This window comes from Rhipicephalus sanguineus, chromosome 1 (genome assembly GCF_013339695.2).
Source record: "Rhipicephalus sanguineus isolate Rsan-2018 chromosome 1, BIME_Rsan_1.4, whole genome shotgun sequence".
NCBI classification, from domain to species: Eukaryota; Metazoa; Arthropoda; class Arachnida; order Ixodida; family Ixodidae; genus Rhipicephalus; species Rhipicephalus sanguineus.
The window spans coordinates 82,448,819-82,468,019 of record NC_051176.1 but is presented as its reverse complement, the minus strand read 5'-3'; the positions used below and the strand labels follow the sequence as shown (position 1 = coordinate 82,468,019).

Genomic DNA, 19,201 nt, shown 5'->3' with positions numbered 1-19,201 from the left:
AAGCGCAACCTTAGTTCCTGAGGCGACCGCTACAGGCGCAGCTCGCGCGACAGAGAAGTCTCCTTCCTCTTGCTCTTCGAGCGCCTTGATGATGACATTAACGCAGACAAAACCACATATAGCATAGCCAACTGTATCATGCGCATGCTTGCACAAAAGAGAAGTCTTCTTCCTCTTGTTCTTCGAGAGCCTTGATAATTATAATAACGCAGGCGAAACCCGACTATCTCCGAGCCAGCTCCTCAACCATCATTCACTTCGTGGATATTGTTTTCCGAATGAATTTCAAGCAATAGCCTCACTCTGTGGTAGAACACCTGCTTGCCACGCAGACGCCCTGGGTTCGATTCTCACTCGAACATACGGTTTTAAATACGAAGCATTTCCTAAAGAACCTTTGGCACTTTGAGCGTTTCTATCTACGTATCTATCTATATAGCCGCCTACGTCTGGGTGCACTCATGATCGCCTCCTTAACTTGGTGTAGAACAAAATTGGCATGGGAGGGTAAGAGAATTTGATGAATATGACTGTCGGGTCATGACATGAATAACGTGAAAATCCTGTCGAGTACGTCGTCAAACCCTTTCCTGCAGACACGTGTGGCACATACTCGTTTACCACGGGCCGCAGTGTCCGGGTATGCGCCTCAGATGATTGACAGTTATACCTACCCAGGAAGGGCGAGAACATACACTGGTAATTTAAATGCGAGACATCGGCAGCGTTGACCCGACGAATGGAAAGAATGAAAATTAGGATCCCAGCAGGAATCGAACCCAAGCATTCTGCGTGGCAACCAGGTGTTCTACCACAGAGCCACGCCAGATCTACAAAGTGGTTCTGAAAAAAATTGGGGGACCCTTAAGCTTCGCCTTTAAGACTTGAACGCGATAGCGAAATCCGACCCCTAGTGCGCACTTCAACCACTAAGTACATACTTATTAATGTGTATTGTTACACACACACGCACACGCACGCGCGCGCGCGCGCGCGAATGTTACAGGTTTTTGATCTAAAGCAAGAGTCGCATGGCCTCCAAGATACACGCCGCGCGCTTGCCATCTCGGAGGCCATGAAGAGTCGAGACATATTTCTCACAATGCCTCACAGATAGCGGCACATTATCTAGCGTTTGCTGTTTGCTTGATCAACGCCTCCTCTAGAAAGCCGGCGTTGGCTTAATATGTTTTCCGCTAGATGGACATAGTTGTTCATTTTTAGAGCTGTTGGAAAGTTCGCGTGTGCTTTTAGCGGCGATGGCTGCACTATCCCTGCCTTTTTCGACGTAGTTTGATGACCTCGCAAATGCACATACAAATCGGCGAATGAGCTCATTTTCGTCGAGACACCTGCCGAACAAAATGCGTTAAGGAGACTCCTTCCACTACATGGCATTTATGTAGTCTTTTTTTTCCCAAAGCAGCTGCAAGTAACATCGTGGCTTTGTGGTAGGACACCTGCTTGCCACGCGAACGGCCCGGGTTCGATCCTCAATGGGACCGAAGATTTTGTTCTTTATTTTATTTACTTCTTTCTCGATTTTTCGCTCACGGATGATTTTTCGCTCACAACCAACGCTGCCGACACCGTCGTCGACGTCGACGCCGGCACCGGAATTCCTGCAACGCGAGCTCTCTAACGCTATCGCGTTAAAACAGCCTATGCAGGCGTAATGTCGGTGCAACATCGATTGTGGTTGTGGTGCTGGGTATCTAGTTTTACAAGCAAGCAATAAACACTACATATGTACTCATACGATTCAGGCGTCATATCAGATTAACGTCTGTGGTTCCAGTGTTGCCTCCGCTCTTATGGCAGTCTAATAAACACTACATTTGTATTCCTATTATTCAGCAAGCTATATTGAAGCATTGCTCGACCTCGGAGGAATACAATAACGAAAGTTACGTATGATATCCACATGACTGCACCATAACTTAAGTGCACTTAGTTTCGATAATACTGACGTATGCACTCTAACGTGAGGGCTGACGTTACATCACACCATAAGTTAGCCTTTAAACGCCAGTGTTGTCGACGTGCCTTGTAAGCCCACGATGTGCACACAGCTACTACACTTACAAAAACACGTCGATCCACCTCGTAACGCTTGGTTAAAAGCCATAAAATACAGCATACAAGTACTCGCTGACTGCTTCGCATGAAACCGGTGCCCACAACGCGTGGGATCTGCCCAATTTTTATTATTTATTTTATTTGCATCTCTCTCAATTTTTCGGTCACAGACAAGATGAATATTTTTCGCTCACAACTATCGACGTCGACGCCGACACCGGGATTTCTGCGAAACGAGTTCTTTAACACTGTCGCGTTAACATTCGACACAGTTCCACACCGTGAAATCTGTGCAAATTACGAAGCAGAGCTGAGGATTCGCCCGCATCTGCTGACGCTAGGCTTGTGTTTGAGTCGAAACTGGTTTCGCCTCTCTTTGTTGGCGCTCGGCTTGAGTCTAAGTCTTCCAAACCTGAGTATCACCTCACGTTCGCTGGCGTTTCGCCTCCGCTTCTTTTTCCCGTAGACCTGCGTCTAACTCCCGGCGCTTGCGTTTTGCTATCGCTTCGCTGCCTCGGACAGAAGCATTAGCCCTTCGTCGACGGTGGCATTCACGGGCAAGCGTGGGCTGGCGTTCGAAACGTGAAGCCTGATCGGCTTTCATGGCGGGAAAGGAGGAGGACGAGGAATAAACTTTATTAACAATAAATGGTAGTGGACGGGAAAGGAAACTTTCATTCGTGGTGCAGTGTCGCCCTATCTTGATTAAATTTGGTATTGACTATACCTGTAGTGCCCTTTCTTGACCTATTTCGGTACTTTGAACGTGACGGCAGGCGACCACATGAGATGACAGGCGACGACAGCCCGGGCCCCTGAAGTGATCCGCACTTAATATGAGACGAAAACAGCCATGTGCCGACCGAGTCGATGGCAAAAACTTTGCGCGCCGTTTCTTTGAAAACCCTGGCTTAGAGAATATGTACAGAGCTGTTAGTCTACATGGGCTCAATAAAGCTTCGATGGAAGGCTCTCATAGAATTGTCACATTCTTCACCCAGTTGGGCTGGGCAAATAAGCGTGTTGAAATGCCTGGTATGAAGAGTTTTCGCCTTGAAAAATGAGGGCATCGAATTTATCGTACGGGCGGGGTACTTATATGCTTGCGCAATGCACACGCTTGCACAGGGTGGCAGAACACGCCATCTGAGGAATCCTTTAAGGGATGTTAGGGGAATAGGTGTTTAGCTAGATATTGCTATCATATATTTGATCACGCTTCTTAATTACCACGTTAGCACTCTGCATGCACATGCCGTTTTCTTTACTCAGGTTTCCACAAACAACAGCAGCTGGGTGAACTGCGAGAACACGACGGAGTGCGACGTGGTCGTATTCTACAGCTGGGACTTGTCATTTAAAACGGGCTTCGTGAGGTTCTCTGAGCTCAAGCCGCACACGACCCACTCGCTATCAGTGAGAGGCTGCAACGGTCTAGAATGTGGTGACGACAGCACAGTGCTCATCACGACCGTCATATCTGGTACGTCTTTCTGATCATTGCACGAATAGACATTACCTTTATTTGTCTACATTGAACCTTGTTTACATTCAAGGTGCCACAATGTTACTCATACACACTATTTAAGGCTCTTCAATCGGTGCATGGGTCATGCAGAGCTGAAAGATGAAGACGTAGAACCAGAAAGCACAGGACAAGGCTTGCATCAACCATGCAAATATTCCAACTAGCTCAACTTTCCATTCTACTGCAGTGTATTTCTGCAATCGGTCGCTTCGTAGCGCTTAATGTCAGTTACCTTCAAGGCTCAAAGTGACAATTTCATGGATATGGTATCGATTTTAACCTCACTAATGATCACACCTTTCCGATCTCAGGCGTTCGAAGACGTTGAGAGCAGTATATATATATATATATATATATATATATATATATATATATATATATATATATATATATATATATATATATATATATATATATTTATATATATATGTATATATATATATATATATATATATATATATATATATATATATATATATATATATATATATATATATATATATATATTATATGCTCAACCATCGTAATCACTGTTTGTCGCACGGGCGCCTTTGCCTCGCGCGACTGTATTAGAATGTAACCTTTCTCCTGTCGTACCGGACGCCCTCTCATAAATGGTGAAGAATGTTTTAATTCCCGTCCTCTTGCTCTCCCGGTCACCACTGGATCTCCGGTATTGTCCACGGTGGTGCTCACAAACTATAGGGATGACACAAAACAACACGTCCACTGCCGCTTCTACTCAGCCAGCTGGGCATAACTACACCGTGAGCACATCGCAACGAGACCCTCCCGTATTTTCCAGCCTTCGCTGTGAAGACGTCGAAGACTGACTCGACAATTACGATAGAACCAGTGCTTGTAATCATTGGGATGAGGCACACAAACTGCGCATGTTCCTTTTTACCCCAAGGAGGTCGCTAAAACGTGCTTCTAAACCTATGAAATCGACTCTCCTGATTGGGCAGCATTCACGGAGAAACTCCGTCAGATATATGGCACGCCTGCAGCATGCTTTCAAGCTAGCGAAACAGAAGCTCGCACCGGCATCCAAGGGCCTGACGAATCATATACGCTGTATATTGAAGACGTTCTGGCTCTGTGTTGACGTGGCCGGTGTCACATGACGGAGGACGATCGCATCCGTCACATACTGAAAGGCGTGAACACCGTGGCCTTCAATGCTCCCGTCATTTAGAGCCCAAATGCAGTTCAAGACATCACCACATGACAACGCCTGGACGCATTGTATTACATGCGCCTTCCACACGCCTTCCACACGCCTCATTTGATGCTGGCCTTACCGGAGAACATGAATTGCTAGCCGTTGTCCGCACCATTGTCTGAGAGGAACTTCATGGCTTTGTTCCAGGCAACACAGCCGTTTTGTCTGTTCACTCTCCTCCTCCTAATTTGCGCGCCCGTAATTATCAAGGACGAACTGGCATCGATGACGAGCGTCGCACGTTCACCGTCTCCTGTGCGCTTTCGTACGCCTGCTTATGCAGAAGTTGCATTACAGGCCCTTGCACCAATTCTACCTGTGCGTGCGGACGTTGTATGCGACCATTTGGCCTCGACGGCAGCACAGGCGCCTGTGCAACCACACCACTCTACCTGGCACCCTTCGCGCCCCATCTGTTTCTGCTCTAACATCTGGAGCCATATATCCCGATTCTGCCGCCGCAGTCAGCAGGATGAACGACGTGGCTATTCTGCCTGTGAAGGAGACCTTGCCCCAAGATCTGATGCCTACGCTCCAGCACCGTATGTATCCTCATTACGTCGGTTGCCCTCACCTCCACTGTCCCATGGCATGTCTCGTCCTTCCCGCTCACCTCGCCGCCGTTCTCCGTCACCATTTCAGCGTACGTCATCACCCTTGCGTCCTGTTCCAATCACTCTAGACAGCCACTCGGAAAACTAGAAGCTGCAGTTTTTTGGAGGGGAAACTACTCGTTATCGAGACTAAACAATTGCTCTGTCTCGCCCAGCAAATTTACTGCCTGTTAGTGTGAAAGGTGTTTCTGTTGACGCCCTTATAGACACTGGAGCCGCCATTTTATTCATTCACCGCGAATTGTGTTTTCGTCTATGAAAAGTGCAACTCCTCATGTCGGCTCCATGTTATGCGGTGTTAATGACAATTCAATTCGCCCAACCTTGTAGTGTACTGCTCGCGTTCTTATCAACGGAATCGGCCATCATGTATAGCTGCCTGTGCTTTCTTCATGCTCTAAGTAGATCATCTTAGGCTGGGACTTCCTATCAGCTGCGTCTGCTGTCATTTCGTGCGGTCAACCCCTTATTCGTATTACGCACACTGAGTTTTCTGCTTCCGATTTTTCGTCGCACAATTTAGTAACAGCTGCGGAATTTCTCCAGCCTTCAGGCTAAGAACGTGTTCTGACGATCAGGTGACGAGATATTATAGACGCCGACGCAGTGGTTATCCTTTGTCAGCGCTGCATGTTTCGAGGAATCACCATCGCCTCTTCTCCAGTGCGGTTCTCAAGTGGTTATGCAAGCATCACCATCTACAACACGACACCAGAACGACTAATGCTGCCGGAAGGGACCACTCTTGCTAGCATTATCGAAGAAGCACCGGTATGTGTCATCGCTGTTTCACCTGCCTCGTCGTTCCCACAGTGTACGCCCCCGGAAGGTTCATCTTGTGCACTCAAAGCCACTTTGAGTACAGATGTCAATCCGACCCAGACGGATGCCTTGCTGACCATATTAACGGAACACAAAGCTTACTTTGATGTTCGTTCGGATGGTCTGTCTTAAACAACGGTGGCTGCTCATCGCATCGACACAGACGGACCTCGTGTCATTCGACCCCGCTCTTACCGTGTACAGCTTCTGAACGCAAGGCTATAGAAGAACAAGTCAACGACATGCTCGCACGCAACGTTATGAGGCCTTCGGCAAGCCCATGGTGTTCGCCTGTTGTGCTAGTTAAAGAAAGGTCCCAGTTTCGCCGCAAGGGCGAAGCACTGAATGCGATAGCAACAAAGTGTAATGTCACGCAAAGAATGGGAAGCAGTTCGGAACTTGCAGCGCGCTTCTCAAACACATAGAAAGACGCACGAAAAGTATTTTCCATTGTTCCGAAATATTTTCTTTGTGGCTTAAATATATACATGCGATGTAGCGTCGATTATAAAGCACTGAACAAAAATTACCCGTAAGGACGAATATCCTATGCCTCGGATTGAGATGCTATTATCCGTATGTCGGAGTGAGGTGAGATCAGCGGATGAAAAAATATGGGTCCACTCCGACGAAGGCCGGTCCCATGGCCGAAACGTCAGTCTTTTACAGCACGGTTTTTTGCCTACGTACTTGATTTTTTTAAGTATATATAGATATATGTATATATATATATATATATATATATATATATATATATATATATATATATATATGAAGGAAAGCAGATGATTTTTCAAGGGCTCGTTTATCTTTGTTAGACACAATATTAATGAGAACTAACAGACAATAACGCCAAGGAAAGTACAGGGGGTGTTAACTGTAGTATTTAGAATACAAATGTGAAGAAAGTAAAGTGGACGAAAAGATGACTTGCCGCCGGCAGGGACCGAGTATAACGCACACACGTATATATATACATATATATATATATATATATATATATATATATATATACGTGTGTGTGTGTGTGTGTGTGTGTGTGTGTTGCTTGCGCACACAGCTCAATTCCTTTGGCACTTGCTCCTCCGTTATATGTGGCGAACATCTGCAAGGAACATCGTGCTGAGTGGGAGCAAAGCGAATAAGAGTCCAGGGCTTTCCCGTGTGAGTGTCTCAAACATGATAGGCAGCTGTAGAAGCGCAGAAACACAGTCTCATTGGTTGATGGCATTGATAGTCACGTCTTGTAGGCGCTTGTGAGCCGTTTCTTGTGCACATTTTCCAGAGCCGAGTGAGCCTAACAGGCTGACAGTGAATGCAACCGAAGATGATTCAGCTTACCTCGAATGGAAGGCACCGAGTGAACCTGGAGGACCGCTGACTGGCTACGTTGTCTCTTGGCAGTGTGACCAGGGCCACGTGATGGCTGCGACTACTTATGAATCTTTTCTTACCATCCCTGGTACGCAGCACTGTTTCTTTTTTCTGCATAATTAGCTGGTTATGCGGTGATATTGAAGAGTTGTAAAAATGCAAACGTCATGTCCAAGTATAACGCTGACTTGGTATTTTGGACTATTTAGTTTCTGCGTTATATAAAAGCATGTAACCTTAAGACTATGGGGAAAAAACGCGACTATGCTTCAGCGCGAGCGAAATCATTAAATATAAGAAGTTTTCTAGAGTGGTTTTCCAGGAGGTTGTACTGCGCCCTGACGTCATGACCCAGGAGGTAACCATGTTGGAGCAACGCACGGGGATGTTTTTACACATAACCCCTCTGTTGCGCTGCACCATCAGTCTTCACAACCAGAAGCAGTATAGTAAACCAATCAGACCGGAACTCTTGAAACGCTGCTACAAGGCAGTTTTCAACGTCTGTGCTGCAATTGAGGCGTGCCTCGCAAAAATTGTGCGGCGCTGTGCATCTTTATTTTCGTTTTCATGTAAAAGTTAAAGAATATCGGTTCACTTAAAAGCCCGAATATGCCTGCTAGTTTCGTTTAAATATTTTATTAAATTGTTTCTACGTTTTTATACATATGTTTAGTTTTTTACTTGTTGAGCAGCGAAAGTGCGGCAACGTTTGCGCCGCTCGATGCGGCTATCACACATTCTCGATAACATAGGCACGTTGCTGTAGTCGAGAGTAAGTGCAATTTGCACATTTCAAGTGGCAAAAGTGCTTTATAAAATGATTATTGACACTCACATACACAGTTTTTAGAACATATTGATAAAATTTTTTCCGTGTAATCGTAAGTACCAGAGGGCACGTTAGGGCTATTTCCGCTTCCGTTTCTCAATTGCCATCGGAGCCCCCTATTTTGGACATTGTCAAATTCAGCTATGTTGCGGAATTTCGCCATGGGTCAAGTCTGATTGGCCCGGAGGGCTGCAACGGCCTCTCCGATTGCCTTAAAATGCCGTGATTACGAAATTTGACAATCTGGCGAAATATGACGGCGTCGAGAATTGCACCCGGGGTTTCGATAGAGTTGTAGGGGCAGGGTTACCAAGTCGATAGCACATAAAATAGAAAATTGAAAGAACTAGCCAAAATGTAGCCATATTGAGCCAAGGACAGCAAACGTAGCCAAACGTAGCCACGCGTGTTTGGAAACAACTTCGACGTCTTTTTTTCTTTCTTTTCCTTTTAAATGACTAAATGCAAAATCTTGCGACGGAAATGTAAATAAGTAGAGCACGAGCCATTCAAATGCAGAAATGCTGAAATTGAAGCATAAATTGGTGACTTAGCAATCATTTCGGGCAGGATGACGAAATTTGATGTGCTGTTTCATAAGTGGCGCTCTCTTCACGCGTCTTCCATGACTTTTCTTAAAAGGACAAGAAAAATACAGTGTACGCTATGACTGAGTTCAAAATCGCAGCTACTGGTATTGAAGCATAAACTGCAGTCACTTTTGCAATAATTTCTTGCGTGATGTTGAAGTCCGAGTAGTTAATATTCTCGAGTCGCAGTCCGTACCTAATACTAAGAAATCAGAACTTCGTTGGATATCCTATTTCTAATGTCGATGAGTGCAGAGCGCCCCATATGCGCATTGGTTTCGATTGTCCTGTTCCCTTCCAATTATACGGTTTAAAAGCGGGTGCAGCAATAGGGGGCCTGCAAAATGTTTTCCCCGAGTCCCCGTCACGTATCCAAATGCATTTTCTTTTGTTCTTCTGCGCGAGGCCTGCTTTGCTGGGAGGTTATAAACGTGTAGTTTTTTATATCTTTATTTTATCATCTCATCACTGACCCTTACCCCTGCTTAGACAACTGAGCCATTCATTTAATTAATGTTCATTCTTTGTGTAATGCAAGTGCTTAATTCAATTTTGGGAGCTGGAAGCGTGCTTTTGCCGCCATGTTTTGACACCACATATTCGAACGCCAGCGGCTGCGACGTCACCAGATATTGATAATTTGGCTCGAATCGAGGGAAGATAATGTAGCTCGAAAGTAGCCAAGCAGCGAACGCGTTTCTTCTGCCGCCACGGGACTCAAAAAGTCTCCGAATTGGCGCAAAGTAGACAAACCTGGCAACCCTGGTATGGGGCTCCGTTGACTCGATATACTAATGACTGAATGGTCTTCGAAAGCGCTTGCACTCGACCATTGAGTCAATGAACTATCGATTGAAAGGCCTACTAAACGCCTGTGTGACACGTACGTGTATAAGAGGTTATCGAACAAACGGAGAGTGCGAAATCTCAGTAACCTACTGCTCCCACAAGAGTTCTGGGTTATGACGTACATCACCACACAGAACGCTTCTCGGCAACTAAACCGAAACTCACTGTAAAAAAACGTATTCCGAAATATTGAGGGCGCTGTGAGGCTTGCCGGAAGTTTCTTTTTTTATAGTTTGAGCGTGTGAGGCATCCATGTCAGGTAAGAAATAAATTATGAATGGCTATGTCGGTACCATTTTATTCCTTCACAAGAGAGGCGTTAAATGTTTGAATAACCTGCCTTCTGCATGCTAGGATTGGTCATGCTCGTAGGGCTGCCGATGCTCATTTTGATACATGTAGTTGGACCCTGATACTCGCTAGGCTTATCATGCATAGTGTTTAGGCTCGATAATGCATTGTTTAAAGCAAACTCGGTGCGCATATCTGCCCATGTGAAGAGCATGTAGCTTTCATGCAGAAGTACCGATGCCGTAATGATATTACAGTAAAGTGGAGCAGTTTTCTTACGCTATGCACTGCCGAAGTAACCATGCGCTCTTCACTGTTTGGTATAGGAGGCAAACTGCGCTTCTCGGTAACTTTGTTAACACAACAATTCAGATAGATCTATCACCCTACGTAGTCGCATTTTGTTCATGAAAGCATCGGCACATGCTAACACCAACATTCGATCAACGGTCGGTGACACACTGCCTTTGGCAGTGCGCAGTGGGGGCAGTGTTGCATTATTCCATTTCTCGCATGACGCTGTAGTAATAGTAGTTTGCCTGAAGTCGGCATGTCCATTTTAACACGAAAGTGTTTGATGCCGGGGTCCACCGACACTTCAGTAACGTATTTCCGTCACGGAAATGACGTCGAAAAAATTTACACGATCAGATGGCAAAGAAAAAAAGTTCCGTCAACGGCATCGAACCCACGACCACTCAGTCCCCAACAACAGATGCCAGGAACGCTATTCACTGCGCCACAGTCAGAGACTCTAGAGGCTTTACAAACGCGCCTTTTATTATACCACTCTCCCGGTCGGCGGGGTGGTGTTGCCCTCTCGAAGCGGTAAAGTAATTCGTCATTACTGTGGCCTCCGCGATTAACATCTGCAACGCGTTACACGTCAATCGAATTCGGCGCGTTTTCAATAGAAGTTCAATTTTGTCAATGCCTTAACACACCGCGAAGTGGCGATCTTAGCCCAAGCGTCGTAAAAGCGTCGGCCTCGATCGCTCATAGCATCACGCTAATCCAAACAAAAAACAGCTCTGCGACGCGCGCCTGCCTCACCTGGCTGTTAAACCGTGTTAAATCGCGGCCGGGGGGCGGCACGACGCGCTTTGCGTTTCCCTCTAGTCTGGCCGTTGTGTTCAATCACAATTTAACATGACGCCGGATGGCGACCACGTTCTGCGTCCAATATGCGGCGCTCTTCTGGCTACCACACCTCGTTCTCTGATTACTCTTTCGCCGTTAACTACTACAGCTACCACAAGGCTTTGTGTAATCATTTAACATGGACGTTAGTCGGCGGGATGGAGATGTACCAACAATCATCAAAGTGGGTGCATCCACATAAACGGTGCTGTAGCTGCCAGACATCAATATACATTGTGCAAACTCTCTTATATCAATGCGCAGTAAACATTCAGTTACTTCTGTAAGGGCACGCTTTACTTTCGTGTTATTCCGATTGCTATGACGGAGGGATCAACCATCTTTTTTTTAGTTATAAAAGCAGTTTTCTTCGTTTTATTATTAACCATTTCCTCGGGTTCTCTGGTAATGCAGTACGAAGTAGAGCACTGCTTGAGCTCAGGGCTACCAGTGCCCGAGCCGGGCTCGAGCCCGAAGCTCCGGGCTTAGGGTCGGGCCCGAGTTTGAGGTGGCGGGCTCGGGTCGGGCACGGCTTGGACTTTACTTCGTTCTTAAAGGGACAGTAAAGTGAAACACTGAATCGGTTTGCACTGATAAAGTGCACTCTGAGAACTCGAATGTCATTCATTTCACCATCATGAGTTTATTATTTGAGGAGAAAATCTAGGTCAAAGTTCCATTTTTAAATTTCGCCTTGAAATCTCTGCTCTTGACGTCATGGATTTGAAATTGTATTTGTCGTATTTTGGGGACATTGGCTCAACGAAATGTCCTCAACCATTGTATGTTAAGTCTATAGCGCCCTCACAGGTCAATGTACTTCATTTTCACCGATTAGGAGTTACGTAGGCCGCAGTAGACACCGTCAGAATCTATAATGTCACAGCGTCTCCTGCGCGAATTTCAATGTGGCGTCGCGACCAGCATTTGCTATGTGTGCCTTTGCTCGCTTACCAAGATTCATAATGCAGCGAGGGTCGTAATCATAGAATTGTAAAAGAGTAAATTACTGATAGTAGAAAACCTGTTTTTCTCTTCAGTTTCCCCTTAAGTTTGTTCCACATACGTTGTATGTGGAACAAACTGATATGCGATGTATGTGGAAAAAAATAGATATGACAGATGGAAACAAGGAATAACGTCTGCGATGCTATTCACTGCATGCTTAGAGGTATTCAAGCTGCGGGAGGGGAAAGTGGTAGAAGTGAAAAAAAAAACAGCGACTATCTCAAGAAAACTTAACATATTCAGAGAGTATTACTCGTATAAAGTCGCGCTGGTGCTGACTTGTGACAAACGACTGAGAACCTGAAACGAGAAATTGTGAATTGTGTTGAAGTCTAATATTCTGGAGGAAAAGCTAATGTCCGGCTAAAGAACCAGACTTTACGATTGACAGTCAGTTTCTAGAATGTCTTCGAAACGGTACATATGTAGCACAATCACTCACAAGAGACCAATAATATGTAAATGTACCTATGGAAAAACAAAATTCTGTTGGAGCGCGTACGGCTGGCATTATCAAGATATCACGGGTAGCTTACCGCTATCTCTAATGAAAAGCCTGAAGTTATTGTTGTTTACTAATATTAAACAAAGAGGTACAGACGTCTAAATTTGAAAATAAGTTCGAGGATGTCCCGAACAATGACCGATGGGGCGAAAAAAACTATGCGTTGCGCTAAAAGACTGAAGCGCAAACCTGGTTAACTCGGTCAGTTAGCATAGATTCATTGTGGGTACAGCGGAAAAAACGGACGAAACGCAGGAAGAGCAACGAACACAAACTAGCGCTGGAGTACAGCAGTACGGACTTCATAACTAAGGGGGTAGGTGTGTTGACAGATATCCAGGGGGAAACTAGTGCTGGGCTAGAGGCCATGAAAAATGCTCTACAGCTCATATTTGTAAAAATCAGCACAAACAGGACGGAGCACAAGACGAGAAGGACACTACCAGCGCTGTCTAACAAGTGAAGTTCACTGAAAATAATGACAACTGAAACATCACCGAAAATAATGATGAATTGCATTTGTTAACAACAGCCTGGTTTTCGTTGAGGCTTTTCTAGAGCTATTAAGCTTATACCTGAAGTCGACCTTTGTAACATGGGAAGGCAACCTGTTTATACAGAAGTCCGTTGTGTGTATCGGCTCTAGGGTGGCCCCTGTTTTAAGCGATATTTTTCTGAGTGATGTTGATCGGCTTGTAGACTGAAATACGTGATCTGATGGTAAGAATCTTTCGCTATGGTGACGATTCCCTGATTCTTTTCCGGAAAGATTGTGCCCTTATTCACCACATTAATTTCATGAAGATATTTAAGGAAAAGGTGTTTGGGGTGAATTTCACCTGTGATTTACCGAAAAATAATTCCTTGCAGTTTTTGGACCTGCATTTGTTTCTACAATGTGGCCATCTTTGCTAGTGTTTCTCCCTGCTCCCTGCAATCTTCAGGTCTTTCTAAGATTATTAATTAAGAATGCCATTTCCTATAAACTCTTCACAGTCCGCCCTCACGAAGTTCTGCATACACAGATGTCATGATTGTTTCAGTAGCAGGTTGTTTAGTTAAAAAACACTGGGTACCTTGCTCATGTGCTTGTGTCAGCGTCTGAGAGACTTATCAAGAAGTATAAATCTCGCCCGGTTGAAACCGCGGAGCCAGGTGATAAGTCCAAGATATATGCTGTCATGCCTAACGTACACTGACTGTCACATCGGTTTAAGAAAATAGCTCAAAGTTTTGATGTCGACGTTCTCTTTTCTTCAGACCTTAATGTAGGTAAAGCTTTTGCTGCGATTGAGAAGGCTAGAGGAGCAGTGGGTGCAGAATGCTTGGTGAAGCATCGCAATCCCGCCGTTTCCTGCTCCGTTAGTGTTGTTTATAGGAATTCTCTATACTGCGGAAAGGTGTACATTGGCCAGTCTGGTAAATGCATTAACGAACGACTTTACCTGCACAATAATACCTTAAAGAAAACGCCGACGTCACATCTTTCAAGCCATTGCAGATCATGCGAGTGTAAACCTTTATTTCGATAACACAGTCATTATGCTGAAGCACAACAACAAAAGGGCTCGTAAACTCGCGGAAGCGTTGTTTATCAAAATGAAGGGTGATGACTGCACATCTAAACCGTCTCTTTGTTTTCTAGATTGCGAGGTACGCACGCTTAACCATTTTTTTTTCACGTCACCTAAAATTTTCTGCGCATGCATGGTGTTGGTTTTCGATGCGTTCGTTTTCCTTTCCAATAAACTTTAGTTCTTAGACAGCGCTCGTACCATGTCCGTCTCGTCTTGTGCTCCGCATCGTTTCCAACTAGCCCACCTCTCTACCTTACTGCTATATGTCCTACAGATAACCTTTGTACTACTTTAGTTACAGAATGGGTGCCAAGAGAGCGGCGGTTATGCTGTGGATTGCAGAGAATCCGGTAGTGCGTTGATATGTGGAAATTTGCTAGAATTTGCAGTCAGCGCACGAAAGGGCCAGTAGGATGTCACTCGAGGAGCTATTCGTTCCGCATTGTACGTAACTAGGATTGTGATGATGTCAAGGATGATGACTCTTACTATTTGTCACAATCCTTTCATCAATCCAAAATATCTTCCGATGATTCTGTAAAAACGGAAGGTTTCTTCTGCTCTCGCACTGAACGAGTACAATTACATTACTGACTGCTGTTGCGAATAGTTCCTGCCTAATTCTTATCAATGGTGTGGTTGATAATGTCAAACTTTCAATCACTATACAGCAGTGTAAGCCACGGAGAGGCCGCCAAATGGTCGCCGGTTCTTTCTAGTAAAATGTGCAACACAGGACCTTCGTGAATTTTTGGGTATACGCGGTACCTTAGGTCTGCTACAAAGGATGGCTTGCAAGTTTAGTAATCTAATAACTGCGTCTAATCTATTACCTCGCCGAATACGCTTCCTTGCACCGTGCTCTCGCGTCCAACATCTGTGTCCCTGCTGTGCACGGTTAGGTGCGTCACACCGGTTCAATTTGGATTTGATAGGAGAAACAATGGCTGCCCGAAATGTCTGCACGGAAATGTGGGCAGCTTGCACTACTGCTGCAAGGCTGGACTAACAGCTGAGTTTGTGGCCGACCTAGATAATTAGCCATGTCTTCATTGGCGTGGTCTCAATTAGCAATCTTTTAATTAGCATGGTCGTCATTAAGGTAGTGCGAATTAGCGCATGCTTAAGTAAAAAGTCCCTAATTAGCAGGAACCTAATAACCATTGCCTTGATTAACGAGGTCCTCTCCCTGTCTGCTCCTGACAGTTTATCTCTCTGTCTATTTCTTCTCGTTTTGTCTTCCGTTTATGGGTTCTGTGCTTGCCTTTTGTTTTCTTCAGAAGGCACACGCATTCAGGAAACGCCTACATTGCACATCCATCGTGTCAACGTCGATGGGTGTGCTGGTCACAGGCCTTAATATCCGCCAAAGAACTAGGAGATAAAGGAAAATGTAATATAACTATCCTCGTTTCTCGAATGTGCGTCGCCAAGAGCAAACGGTCTTTACTTATAGTCGATCCTAAAATGAAGATGACGAAGAGAGCAGGCGCCGGCCGTGCTATTGCGTCGCACGCTCTAGGCACAGCTTAGTTTTCACGTAACGCTAATCGGCGGAACGAAAAGCCTAAACAGTTCCGCTGTTAAGGGGGCTGCACGTAACACTAATTACCTGATGGTGACTTGAAGGAGACCTGGGGGTGACCTTGTATCGTTCGTAACAGTGGGTGAATTTAAGCGAAAAACAATAAAATACCACATTCAGTGAACCACTGTTTGGTTAATTTGCTTATTATTCGTCTTTGGTTGCGGTAGACGGACAGCGAAAGCGTCAGCGAAGCTCTTAAGAACACGTTTACGCACGACTACTAATTCCTCAGTGATACAGCACGAAGGCTATCGCCAACCCCTGAGTGCTGAAGCCACGAAGCATTATTGCAGAAGTTTGCGACAACTATTAGCGGCATAACACTTTCATAACTAAATATTTCATTTCAGGCCTCATATGCACATGCGCAGGAAATGGCCACAGGAAATGAATTCTGCAGATTGTTAAATGATCTAGAGAACGAGGGCGGCAATGGCCACTTCTTCATCGCAGTAAAACTGATGTAGCACACGCAAACTCTCACAGCAATGACAGGTCAGTGGCTTACCACTAACAGAAAAACTGTCACGACAGACACTGTCGTGAGCCGATTGAGCGAACAGCAGGATTGATAGCATCCGACTCCTGCCCGTGTTTACGAAACCATTCACTATTTCGATGGTAGAAGAAGGCAGAAGCTAAAGCAGAGTATTTTTCTGTACGTATATATATGTAGCGGTTTACAGAAAAACCCACCAGCATAAACGTGAATGGTGACAGTAACACTGGTGGCGCCATCCCGAGTCGCTTTCTATACATAAAGCGCGTCCAAATTGTTCTATGGCGCTGTTGTTCTTACATATGCAGAAAGAAAACCAACCCATTGTAGTATAAAATATTTTATTGTAAATACATTAGCAGGACGATGTACGGTGCTCACGGATTGAAACGCTACATCAAAACTTCAAGGAAACGACTGGTATGCGCAATAGCTCTAGATAACCGCGTCATGTCGCTTCGAATTTGGTTGAGAAAGGTAACATGAGCTCTCATGTATGTGTTCGAGTCGAAAATTACGCCGATGTGACACGCACTGAAGGCGGTGGAAAGGAAAATACGTGCATTGCTTCGCCCTACATTTCAATCCGTGAGGACCCACATAAATTAGGCTCGTTTCATGTGTTGTAGTTCTGCCAGATCAAGTTCATAATGTCACGTGATTGTGACTGTGAAGAAAGCAATCGCAGCCGGTAAAGGTGAAACTCTTTATTGGGTGAACTTGTGTCCAGAAAAAGAGTGACGTTCAATGCGCCACGACATATGCGCGCACACAGTCGTCGGCCATCGAATAATCTGATCATCGGCGGAGCGCGTCGTCTTTTATACATGCCATATCGAACCTTCCAGCGTTATCGCTGGAACTCGCGCTAGGTCTAGACTAAACTCGGTTACTCTTGGCCTGCACGTAATCTTGTCAGAACAGTCAGAAAGAATCGCGAAGCTTCTAAACATTGCGGTGAGCCTGCTACGTGAGGTGGTTACAGTTTTTGCGGGTTAAACCCGATCATATCAAACATAAATGAATAAGCGTGCGTGGCAGTATCGATCTCACAAAATGGCGCAACCAATGCCATTGTGCTAGAATTATTCTATATGCTCCCTACGGGACTTCCTCAAAGGGATCATATGTAGTAATTCTACACTGCATATTCCTCTGTGGTATTTTGTCTCTTCCATCTAACGACAGAGTATTCGCGCAAAATCTGAAGATTGAGAGAGTAAAACACAAAAGAGTTTCTCTCTCCGTGTTTCGTTTTTGTATTGCAGCTCTTTCGTGATGTACTATCCTTCGAATCCTCCTAAAGTGCGACTTCGAAGATGCAAGTATCCTCTGGACACCGGGGCACGAATCCCTAGCGGGGAACCGAGCGGCACATGCCGCAGCCCGAGAGCATACACACCGGGCTACTCCGCAGCGATATTCGGACTCCGAAAACGAAGAGGAGCCAATACCAAGAAAGTACTCCGACATACTCGCGCACTACAGGAAGCAACGACGCCACTATCCAGCGGCTCATAAAAGTCTTACTAGAGAGGAAGCAGTGACTTGGAGAAGGCTACAGGCGGGTACCTACCCGCACGGTACACTACTCCACGCAATGTACCCCGGCAACTTTAACAGGCACTGTACATACTGCCCGGCCACTGCCAACACCCTGTACCACATGGTATGGGGATGTCGCAACAACCCAAGTATCCCGCCCATAGACGAACTGAACGTGGACGAAAATCCGCAAGACCAGTGGGAGGCGCTGCTGACGTCCGCGAACCCTGAGGACCAGCTCCGGTTGGTGGACAGGGCTCGAGCGTCAGCTGCAAGCCATGGCTACCTGGAATGAGGAAGTCACCCACCTCTGGGCGAAGAGCACGCGCGCCTGGTCCCTCAATAAAGTTTAATTCTCTCTCTATTCAGACCAAAGTGCTACAGTATATACTGTATACCGTGATCCTTCTAATACGCGGCTCGTACTTTATGGAGGGCCGTTCCACCCTTCTCTTGTCTCTGTTGTTTGCTTGCCTTTCTTTTTCGCTTTAGAACTTGAAGTGCTATACACACATAATTTCATAATTGGTACTAAACACGTGAGGCGAATGACATAACATCTCAGAATAATAATGTGAAATGCGGACAACTAATTAGAAATGACCTCGGTGAAATTTCCCTGACAATCACAACCTCCACTGACGCGAAAATGGTCCCCGCATTAAGCATTCGTTTATCGTTTCATTCGTATGCAGGTCTTCCTAACGTGGCTCGGGAGTGCACGTTCTCGGTTTCTGCTTTCAACACGGCGAAAGACGAGCGGCAGCTACACGGGAAATCAGCCACATTGACGACACCGTGGCCGCCTCAGAAGTGATCTGAACACCACGGCCACCATGGTATCTCACCCGCGCTACGTGCTGAAAGCCCGTTAAAACGTAGCCCCTGCAATGAGACTTTGATCGAGAAAGCAAAAGCAAAAAACAAAGAGTGCTATATGTTTGTGTCAGAGTGTTTTGTTTTCTTATTTATGATCGGCTAGCGCTAGAGCCTGGCGTTTGCTCTTTTCCACCCTAAATTTTGTGACGTTCCCTTCTACAGTATCACCTCATCTAAGTATCCAATGATTAGAAAGGCAGGCTCAGTCAAAAGGAATAGTAACAGACTTGCTGAAGTAGCCTTTCCGCATAAACCC

General features: G+C 45.5%; 1 protein-coding gene across 1 annotated transcript; it reads left to right on the top strand.

Moving 5' to 3' along the window:
• Window positions 1-3,041: 3,041 nt before the first annotated feature.
• On the top strand, window positions 3,042-18,995 carry LOC125760329 (uncharacterized). Its single transcript, XM_049420259.1, has 4 exons — window positions 3,042-3,089; window positions 3,352-3,562; window positions 7,554-7,730; window positions 18,762-18,995. The coding sequence occupies exons 1-4, from the start codon at window positions 3,042-3,044 to the stop codon at window positions 18,881-18,883; spliced, it is 558 nt and encodes a 185-aa protein (XP_049276216.1). The 3' UTR covers window positions 18,884-18,995.
• The last annotated feature ends 206 nt before the right edge of the window (window positions 18,996-19,201 follow it).

Bases quoted from the DNA above. Each gene is read 5' to 3' on its own strand.
- LOC125760329 (XM_049420259.1), top strand. From the start codon at position 3,042: ATGGAAGGCTCTCATAGAATTGTCACATTCTTCACCCAGTTGGGCTGG. The intron at 3,090-3,351 runs GCAAATAAGCGT...TTCTTTACTCAG, and splicing joins TCTTCACCCAGTTGGGCTGG to GTTTCCACAAACAACAGCAG. The intron at 7,731-18,761 runs GTACGCAGCACT...ATTCGTATGCAG, and splicing joins ATCTTTTCTTACCATCCCTG to GTCTTCCTAACGTGGCTCGG.